At 33.3% G+C, this 11,229-nt stretch overlaps 1 protein-coding gene across 1 annotated transcript; it reads left to right on the forward strand.

The window, feature by feature from the left end:
• Positions 1 to 274: 274 nt before the first annotated feature.
• On the forward strand, positions 275 to 1,779 carry LOC130637039 (uncharacterized). The gene is made up of 3 exons (XM_057446891.1): positions 275 to 316; positions 364 to 1,137; positions 1,366 to 1,779. The coding sequence occupies exons 1-3, from the start codon at positions 275 to 277 to the stop codon at positions 1,777 to 1,779; spliced, it is 1,230 nt and encodes a 409-aa protein (XP_057302874.1).
• Positions 1,780 to 11,229: the final 9,450 nt, after the last annotated feature.

Below are 11,229 nucleotides of genomic sequence, written 5' to 3' on the forward strand. Positions count from 1 at the left end.
CTTTTCAATGATTTTTCTCAATGTGTCTGAAATAATGGGGTCGTAGAATTCAGCGGGATATTGGTTGTTATCTAGAATTCCTTTAGCCTTTTTCAGACTTTCATGAAATGTTTCCCAACTGCTACAAGCTCTATAGACTCTATGTACAAGTCCAGACACAACCGATCTCTTATATTGTTTTGGTGCAAGGGCGTGGAAATTTAGTGTTAAACCAGTGTCAGTTGGTTTTGTATACCACTTTGAGACAAGGTTTCCGTGTGTTCTTTTTATAGACATGTCTAGAAATGCAATTTCTCCATTGTTTTCACGCTCGATAGTAAACTTTAGTGATGGGTGAATATTATTAATCTCATTCAACTAAAGCCAATAGGAAGTCAACCACCTAGAATCTACGGACTTGCTAAAGTACACAAAAATAACACACCAATGAGACCAGTTTTATCGATGCCAGGTTCTCCATATTACAAACTAGCAAACCAGGTAGCAAAGTGGCTGTCAGTAGTAGATGAATGCAACATCAATTCTTCCACGAAACAAATATCCGATCTAATTACACATCTCCAACTTGCAGAAAATGAGGAACTTGTGAGTTTTGACGTCACATCCCTATATACAAATGTACCACTGAACGAAGCAATTGATGATTGTACCAGTCTTTTATATTCTGGAAAATACGAAAAACCTCCAGTAGATCGAGAAACTTTTCATAAATTAACCTTACTATGTAGTAGCAATGTAGTTATGTCGACTCATGATGGATATTACCAACAAGTCGATGGATTGGCAATGGGGAGCCCACCAGCTCCAATGCTTGCTAATGGTTGGCTCAGTAAATTTGACGATATTATCAAGGGAGATGCAGATTTATTCGCGAGATATATGGACGATATTATCAGAAATATCAACAAAGATAAGATCCAGGAAAAGTTGAATGAGATTAATAATATTCACCCATCACTAAAGTTTACTATCGAGCGTGAAAACAATAGAGAAATTGCATTTCTAGACATGTCTATAAAAAGAACACACGGAAACCTTGTCTCAAAGTGGTATACAAAACCAACTGACACTGGTTTAACACTAAATTTCCACGCCCTTGCACCAAAACAATATAAGAGATCGGTTGTGTCTGGACTTGTACATAGAGTCTATAGAGCTTGTAGCAGTTGGGAAACATTTCATGAAAGTCTGAAAAAGGCTAAAGGAATTCTAGATAACAACCAATATCCCGCTGAATTCTACGACCCCATTATTTCAGACACATTGAGAAAAATCATTGAAAAGCCGATTCCACAAACTGATCAGGACGAAAAAGAAAAAGAAAAAGAAGAAGAGGAAACAGAAGAAAAATTGTTATTTATTCAGTATCGTGGTAAAGTTTCGGGTAATTTCAAACGAACGCTTAACAACATCAAAGCTCCGTGCAGAATTATATTCACGCTGAATAAACTGAAAAGCTGTCTACCATCACTAAAGCCAACAGTCGAAAAATCTTTGAAAAGTGGCGTAGTATATAAATTTTCATGTCCAAGATGTTCGTCTTGCTATGTCGGTCAAACAAGCCGTCATTTGATATGTCGTTTCAAAGAACATCGACGAAATGGCCCGGTTGCGGATCATTGGAAAGAATGCGAACGTGAATTGTCGATTGATGACGTAACGATCTTGTGCTCAAACTCAAAATCAACGTATCATTTAATGACTTTAGAGGCTCTTTTCATCAATCAATTGAAACCATCTTTGAATACAAAGGATGAACAAGATTCAGGCCGCTGGTGATTAAATTTTAAATTTTAATTATGACGTGGGTAATTACGATTTAATTACCATCAGCTTTTTTTTCTGATTTGTGTACAGTGTATGATGCTATGTATGATATGTATGATAAAATGACTTATTTATTATAGTTTATTTTTAATTTTTTAATTTTTTAATTTTAACATTTTGTTTTTGCAGAAAACTTTGTAGCTAACCATCGTCTATAAAAAATAAAATAAACATTTTTATTTAAATCTACTGGAAACCGCAATTGTTTATACAATTCTGTTTCCATATTAATTGATGGAAATGAGATCATTTGCTATCTACTTTGAGCTGCTGTCTCGATTAAGCTGCGTTTACATTCAAACTTCTATGCTTTACAAAATGTTGATAAAAAGATTATGGAGAACTTTCCTCGTAATAAAGGAGGACGTTTTGCGTAAATATTTCCTCATGATGTTGCTGATGAATTTACAGGAAATAAAAACTTAGATAGGAAGTCATGTGTCATTAAGGAAGCCATTTATAATCCTAAAAACACAAGATTCTGTTCTTTAATGAATATGCTTGCTCTTGCAATAATTATTGGGAAAAATATTAAAACCATATACCCTCATGATATAGATGACATTCATGGAAGTTTTAATAATGGGTTGATTCCCCAAGAGAAAGTACAGAATCTACGAGCGAATGTATAACCATTATGTGTTCAAGAATGGGTAAGGTGAGAAAAATACCATCTGAATTATTTGAACCAAATCACTTTGTATACGCCTGTTATTTTTGAAACGGATATTTTGCAAACACCTCCAACCACCATGAAAAAGACAAAACGTCAGCAACAATGACTTTAAATGGCAGAGGTGTAAGAGGTAACAAGTAATTTATTGCTTGCGTTTTTAAAATAATGCATTAGCTGCACATATTTTTATGTACCTAAACATCCTCAAGATTTTACTTATTCTTGCTGAAGTGTCAGTAACGACATGTTCCTGTGAGAGATCTATATCAACGCTACGACAAGTAAAGACATCCTTAAGAAGCTCGATGATCCAGGTATGTTTTTACAATATAAATCGTTACGTATTAAGGAAAATGTGACTTTTTTAATCTTTTCGTATATATCTTGTTTAATTTATTTAATTAATTTATTGAATTATCTGTTTTGATTGTGAAACACCACATTAAATACATTTAATTATATTATTTTGAAACTATTGTTCAGGGTCAATTTAATGGCTCGGTGTTGCTAAATATCCAAAACGGGATGAAAATAAATTTAAATGATGTAAGCGATATGCTGGCAATAAAATATCCAAAAAGACTTAAAATGTTAGATATCCTGAACGACGATTAAAAGTGTAACAGTCTTGATAAAAAAAGGAATAAATCTTGTATATTATTATCTGTTGCTTAATTGTCCCCATATATAAATCCCCTAGAAGTAATAAGGCATGACACCAAAATTTTTAAAAACAACATTTTAATTACTCATGTTGTACAAAAAACATTCAAAAATATAATCTTCGTCAGCTAAAAAAAATTCAAAAATGTAATCTTCGTCAGCTGAAAAACTAAAATAACTATCAAAGATGAGTCTGAAAGATGATTTTAATCTTTTTTAGCCGTTTAAGGGCGTTTAAGAGTGTTGGTTTCTCCCCAAACCACCAGTTGTAAAATTACAGCCCTAGCGGGCGATGAAGCCTCTTTGAGGCTTTGTTACACCAGTAAATCCTAGGTCCACCCCTGTGATGTGATTGAAATGTTTAAAATGCTATTTTATATAATTCACAACCTTTCTGTTTGAGACATTATTTTAGTCACTACATTAATGTAGTCCTGCATATGGATGATCCTTTAAATCATTAGATATATATTTTTCTTTCAAAGTACAATTCTCAAAAGCATCGAGAACCATGTTCTCGAAAGAGTGTGCAATGGATTGTTCTTTTTGTCCTTCATGAGTTATTTTAAATGTGACAAAAACATCTGCGACTATGCTTACTTGAGGCTGTGTTTAACATCTTCGTTTAACATGTTTGTTTTTTGTGATATTGTAAGATTATGAAGCTAATATCATAAATTGCTGATGCGTATGACAATTGATATGTCTGGTAAAATGTTGAAAGATTAGCAAGTCAATTTAATTGATTCCCTTTGCTCTCAGTTTTGATGTGTAATTAAAGTTAACTCCCAGTAGCTGGAAATAAAAGGCAATGTTGGCGATGCATGTGGCATGCAGTCCCGGAAAAAAATAGTTTGAGATATTAAAATTTTAAGTTAACTGCTGTTCGAGTTAATGGGAATTTTTTTTTTTTTTTTTTTCGCGTCAGCCTTCTTTTTTTCTAAAAACAGAGGACCTTCATAGATATACATCTTATTGTTGCATTGACACAGATAACAAAATTGTGTAATGACACCCCAGAAGGAGGAGAGTGGCCTTTGTTTACCAAAAATTTCTATAGATGTATACGAAAAGAGTATTAGAGGATAGAGAATTAGTATATCTATGGTATTTCATAGTTAGATTTGATCAGAATTTAAAGGTGCATTAACAAAAGTTTTATTGCAAATTTACTCCAGTAATACTTTAACATAACACAAAAATTGGTAGCTTAAGATTCCTGTGTAGGACATGAGGCCTACTCGTAATCAATGCAGGAACAAAGACTAAGACAAAATTAAAACTGCTTGTGAAAATACTTGATTTTTTTAGTTATACTTCTTCAAGTACAACATCGGCGAACGATAATAAATTTTTTATAAGAACGTTTAAATTTCAGCAAATACTGGATGTTTTTTTACGTTTTTTCAGCCTCAAGTGTTCTTTTATTGTATTATATATATCAATTGTAGACTCATTATTTTTATGTTATAGTCTATGAAGGTATTCAGGCTCTGTACGTTCTTATCATGTTCTTAATTTTTGGAAAAATCATAAAAATCGTGTACCCAAATAAACCCTAATATAAAGTCAAATGTCAGCCTTTCTAATTCAATTTATTTCCTGTCAGCAAAAAAATGCCAATATGAACTACTATTTGCCTCCTCTAAGTTGACAAACTTGTGTTTCACGTCGGTAATTTATATCTTGTTTGTGATTTTATTCTGCCATACACAAATCGCAGTTACATTTAAAGAGAATGTTATGAAAAAATGAGAAGAAAACTGTTATAAGCTTCATTCAAATCTAACTGCAATAAAAACCATGTCGGCGAATACACGCCAACGTGAATCAAGAATTTTGTGAACACCTCAGTATACCCCATCGCCCAATTGCAGTGTGTGGACGTGAATTAGAAAGGCTAAACGCATCCAACCGAAGTCTGGAAAATATTTTATGAATGCTTTTGGTGGGTCAGGGAATTTACCAACAAGCAGGTTTGACAAAGTGGCCAAGCTTTCAGATAAAAAACTGAAAGTCACCGAAATAGATAATTTAAACCCTATTTAAAACTAAAGAAAAAGGGGCACCTACGTCCAGTTGCCTAACTATGAAGCGAAATGAAAAACTTTGCTTTTCTGGTATTTTTATAGCTTGGTGATTAGACAAACACATGCACAGGTCAGCTAAAAAGAAATTTTCCAAAGGCAGAGTACTTTTGGTCATAGTCCAAACCAAGTATGATTTGGCCAAGGAACGTAGAATACTAAAAGGTCGTGAAGAACAGATTATTTACAATCTGTATTCTTGTTAGTTGAAACCTTTTTATTAGTTGTCCAAGCTAGCTGCTTTGTCTCTATCTCTATCTCTCTATCTCCCTCAAAGCGATTTTAGAGATTCCACCTCGCGTAGCGGTCGGCGGGAATCAATAATAGCATGTATCTCCAGACACTGGGCCGTGCTAATGGTTGGTTTTAACAGATCGAGTTTCTCATTTAGTCGCATGTTAATATTTATTTTTAAATTTATTTAAAAAAAAACGTTATACCTTAATTCGTACTTACGTTAATACTTTTAGCTTCGACTTTGTTCCTATATTTTTGTTTTGAGTTACTGTTTTAGCTGTTGAAGTATCCAACATGACTGCTAATTGGCTAGACTCATTTAATGTTGTGGTGATTTGAACTTTTCTTCGCCATATATTTAACAATAAAAGACGTATTTTTATTTTGAAATTCATTTATTTAAATACGAAGCCTTTCGGGTAAACAAATCATTAGCCTAAAATTTGGAATCTACCTAATATGCAACTTTTCTATATATACACAAATATACGACAATTAAAAAAGTTCAAAACTAAAAAGATCTAATGCAATTCCATTTCTAAGTACAGTATACTCTCGTTAAGTCGGAAACCGGATAAGAAAGGACGCCCGCTAAGCAGTACAATTTCCTTTCGTCTCTTAAAGCAAAAACCCCGCTTAAAAAGACATCCAATGGAATGACTTCATAATTGTATATAGGGCACTTTTTCTCGGTCCATTGAGTGTCCCATTTAACGTGGGTCTGTTAATTTTGTAAAAATCGCTTTTGTAATTTCCCTTTTGAAGTTTTTTCTAGGGACAACGCAAATGTCCCATGTTTTTAACTAGATGTTGTACAGGTTATGGTTTTTAATTTATTATATCATTTTAAGTTCAACTGACGGATGCATTGCAAACAGTGTCGCCTGTGTGATGATTGGTTTTCTTCGATCCCCTCTAGAAAAGTATGTACAGAAAGATAATGTTATGCCATCGTTTTTGCTGACAACAAGCTTATATCAACTCAACGCACAACTACTCTACCATTATGAAAAGCAAAAAAGTTAGGCGGCCTCAATCCCTCCCTGTGATATCTTTCGGGTGTTGGTTTAGTCTTTCTCCTTGCGAAGAGAAGGATGGATGCAGACTCAAAATAAATTTTCAAATTTAGTTTTCTTCATGGTTGTAGCTTAGCTGGCATATATTTTACCCTTTTTGTCACACCGCCACTACCATTACCTGATTTTATAAAACTGCCAGTTAGATACTGTAAAAGTAAATATTTTGTTGATACCTCATTGTAAACAACTAGCATCCCAAAGAATTGTTCCTAACTAATCTCGTTTTTATGTTGTTCTGTATTTTTGGTACGTAGCTATATTTCGCGAAACAAAAACGGGTGTGCACTTATTCCCAGGAAGACCTTAAGTCCTTATATCTTCAGCTCTTGTATATATAAAAGAATATTAACCTTGTTTAAACCTGCTTGTTTTGGAACATTTTAGTAACGATATATCTGGGCGCTAATTCTGTAATTCTACTAATTCAGTGTGCTAAGTAATACTACAAGTACTAGCTGTTTGCTCGTGGAAGAATTCACTTTTTTTTTTTTTAATTCGTGTAACGGACACGTAAACACACAGCAGTTCCAATTTTACAATCTGTTTTATTTAAAAAGCATAACCTGTACATGGTAAAAAGCTAAATTGTAAAACTATATACTTGCTTTGTCAAAAGTACATCAGGGAAAAAAAGTATATGAAAGACAATTAAAACCCCTAATATGTTTCGTTTGCAGAATTTCTTAAATTTTTCGAAATTTTGTCACGAATATACAGTCTGCAACACATGCCAAAATCAGCTATTTATTGTATTGCTTACAATAAAGTGAAAGAAATCAACAGTTAACGATGCAGAAAAGAAATATAAGAAAATAAAAACATTAATTTTTTCGGTATATTACATGCTGACCTCTATCGCAATATTTTGATCCGAAATATTAGAAAAAACAGCTTTCTTTTAAACCCAACCCCAAAATTAACAAAAGTCAATTATTTTGTTTCTACACATAATATCTTACACAAAATGTAAAATGTCAAAAAATCAATTTAAATATAAAAAATCGCTCATTTCGGTCTCAGCTCAATCTCTCCCATAAACGTTTATACAAAATTTCTAACCTAATTGTACAAAAAAATAGTTTTTTGGTAACAATGCATTTTGTCTTCTCTAACAAAAGTTGATCACACAATGTTAAAGTATAAAGTAACTTATTTTCGTAGTAATCGAGGCAAGTTACGTATGTGCCTGATAACGCATGCTTAAATAGAACTTTCCCATCCATTTGTACGCACAAGTCAATTCTATTCGTACGGGCTAGACGACCCGTTCACCCTCCCCTGTAAGTTGAGGAAATTACTCAGAAAGTATATTAAGATTGGTTGAGTGACACAGAATCTTATACCTATCTATACGGTTTCTTCCGGTAAAATAGACGAAGTCAATCTACTTTGGCTCGGAGTAAATTTTAGCGTAACGCCACGCTTTGGGGACACAAGCATGAGAAATAAAAAATGACCCGTATATTTTTGTCCTTGGTCACACCGTGTGCACACACAAGGCGTATTAATATATAGATATGTCCAAATGTTTTTAAATAAGCATGATGAAATGTGTCTTGATTGGTATTGGATGAAATATTTCTGAAATTCGCTAAAATATCAATATTTGTTTTGCGTAATTTAATGACTAAATGCACTTGTATTAAAGGTTGATTAAAAGTATAGCCTGCAAACAGAACTGTTGAAATATTCTCTTTAAATTTAGATGTAAAACCACATGTCAAGACAAGTTTGCGGGACAAGATAAAAGCTTGATAGCACAGGTGAGATCGTGCACAAATGTTCTTGTGGCAATTGATATTGAAGCGCTGGGCATAAAATTTAACTTAAACGTTCATTCGTCTGTATCTGAGCCGATACCAGGATTTTCATATCGTTGCATATAGCAGGTGTATTTGTCATAAATGATTTCAATGATGTTGGTGGTACTATCGAATTGAAGGTAATCTTTTTACTTCTAAGGGTAACTTTGTTGCTTTTATTAAAATTTTGAAAGATCAAATAAGTACTATCTCGTTTTTAAAAAGGTGCAACTAAAATACATTCATAATAGTGACACTCCCAATTCTGTTGTTTAATTTACATTTGGGAAAACCAAAGTGGTGTATGCTACTTGGCCTGTGACCACAACCTATGCTAGCCTTTGAAGCCTCTTAAATGACTTCTGTAAGTTGCTAAAAAAACATTTTAGACACAATAAAAACTTAGGACGTCTAGATGTAGTCATGACGTCTAGATATAGTTGCACAAATTTAAAGCAGCTACATGGAGCGACTAGGGATATTTTTTTAAAGTGTATTTTTTTTGAGGAATGAATTTCAAAAATGTGATGGTTAACGGTACACACACTTTTTTATAAGAATATCAAAATTCAAACCGGGTCTGGTCATTATTTTATTTCTCTATTGTTTTTAATTTCTCTTTATTTTTCTAAACAATAGGCTACTTTTTAACCCGAGATAACAGCAAACAAACCAGATTCTGATAAAATCGTGATGCATTATAACCAAGATAAACAAAGGGGGATGCGGTGGTTATGCGGACGAGTGTTAAGGGTTGCTAAAAAAAAGCAAAACGAGGAAAACGGTTGTGTAGGAAAATCTTAAAAAAGTGAGAACAGTGTACACCTACATGCTTTTTATTTTGTAAGAACATGCTTTATAAGAATATCAGGCTGGAATTTTTGGTTAATCACAATTGGTTTATTTGTTTAAACAACAGAGACATAAGAATAATGACCAGCCTGGTTAGAATTTTTATATTCTTGTACATAAGCATGTTATAGATTTCAAATTAAATATATACGGCGAGTTGATTTACTTCGTCTATGCTTTGCATTGGCTGGTATAAAGAAGGGAAGCTGGGAAATTTAAGACCTTAATGCACCCAGTCAATGACCTGGACGTTGTGTTCAGTATTTTGAAGAAAAAAATAACACTTGGTTGAGAAGTGGTAATCCACATGCGAAAGAATTGTGTGTTGTCAGACACCGCGATCATTAATCAACGCGAACATAATCCATGTGAGGTATATTTTTTACAATTAGGTAAAAATACCTTTTGCAAAACCAAAGTGATGCTAATGTATACTTACAGAAGCTTGTAATCCATTCACGAAAACGTTTTCACCACAAGCAATAATATGTATTAAATTAAAAGTTCTGCACGTTAAATTACTTTGTGCTAATTTCCCAAGTTGTTGTTTCTATTGTCTGCGCAACAGAATCGTCATTCTTTTTTAATTTTGCATATAGGAATTTCATTGCATTTTAAAAATGCTGAGATAGGCGAATACGCAACTGGACAGTACTTAGAGTGCTTTTCAATCGCCTATTTTTTATGAAAAAAAATGCATGGGTTTTGCTTTGCTTATCAACAAAAGAAATTTTCCTGAATGACATTGCAATTAACTATTTGGGACATAGTTAGTTACGAGTTGGAAACCAATACTATCCTCGCAGGGGAGATAGTAATAGCATTTGCGATAGTCATTGTGTACCACTGTCCGCCTGGAAAATATATCCAAAGCGTATGTTTATAAGTGTTAGAAAAACTTAACCAGACTGGCCATTATTCTTGTTTCTCTATTATTTCTCACTGTAATCCCAGCTTGGTATTTCTATAAATTAAGTTCTTATATGAAAGCGTGGAGCACCAATCAGGTGGAGCACTAAAACATAAACAATTTATAACAAAAGATGTATTGCCCGTAGAAAAACAAAAATGCATCCCGACGGTCTTGAGGCGTTACTACAGGTGTTACTACAAAAACGTTTATCGATGAGTTTACAGGCGACGACTGTATACTAAAATTATCACTTTTATCTTCCACTCAAAGCCGAGATTCCCAGAAAATATTTAAAATAGATAGGATTATGAAAATTCGTTTAATCAAAGGAGATAAGTTAAAAATGCTAGTCTTGACGGAAACATAAATGTATTTTGTGGCAACATTTGTCATAACAATAATAATAATTGAATATAACCACACCTGTTTGGCAAACATGTAAAATATTGAACAATAAAATGATTCAGCAGTGTTTTACGGCTTTACGTGAAAGGTAAATTTCACCTTCTATTAAACAAATGACTATGATACATCTTTAACATAAAAACATCTTCTTTGTGTAAAATTATTCTCCCTTGGTCTTATAAACTAGTTAACAGACATACTAAGCAATAGCATGTACGTCACAGGAATTTTATACTATCGGGTCAGGTCTGTAATATTAAATTTGACATCATAAATTTTCAATCAGCAGCTGTGTGTGCAGCCGTTCACCCCTCTTTCAAAGAAAGCTGAAAACGCCTTGTGACCCTTCACTAATTTCGAACTGAACTTAGTGGCAGCTGAAATGTGTGAGAATATGTATATCAGTAAGATGTGTTTCTTGTCTGCTTTTGGAAAACGAAATCTTCAACTTGCTTGATGATTTATGTAAGAGCAATCGTGCTTCAGACAAAAAGTCATTTTACTTCTTAAAAAACTGTACTACTCCTTTCACGTATTACGAAAACCAAGTATCATCAGCTTATACTTGTGTCAATATCGGGAATTTTCATTACGTTGAGAGCAGGCACAAACAAGTTTTTGTTGCTATTTTGTTGCATGTTTATTGTTTTAGATAAAGCTTGCTGCAAAATTTCTTTTCTACCATGTT

This window comes from Hydractinia symbiolongicarpus, chromosome 3, assembly GCF_029227915.1.
Source record: "Hydractinia symbiolongicarpus strain clone_291-10 chromosome 3, HSymV2.1, whole genome shotgun sequence".
Lineage (NCBI taxonomy): Eukaryota > Metazoa > Cnidaria > Hydrozoa > Anthoathecata > Hydractiniidae > Hydractinia > Hydractinia symbiolongicarpus.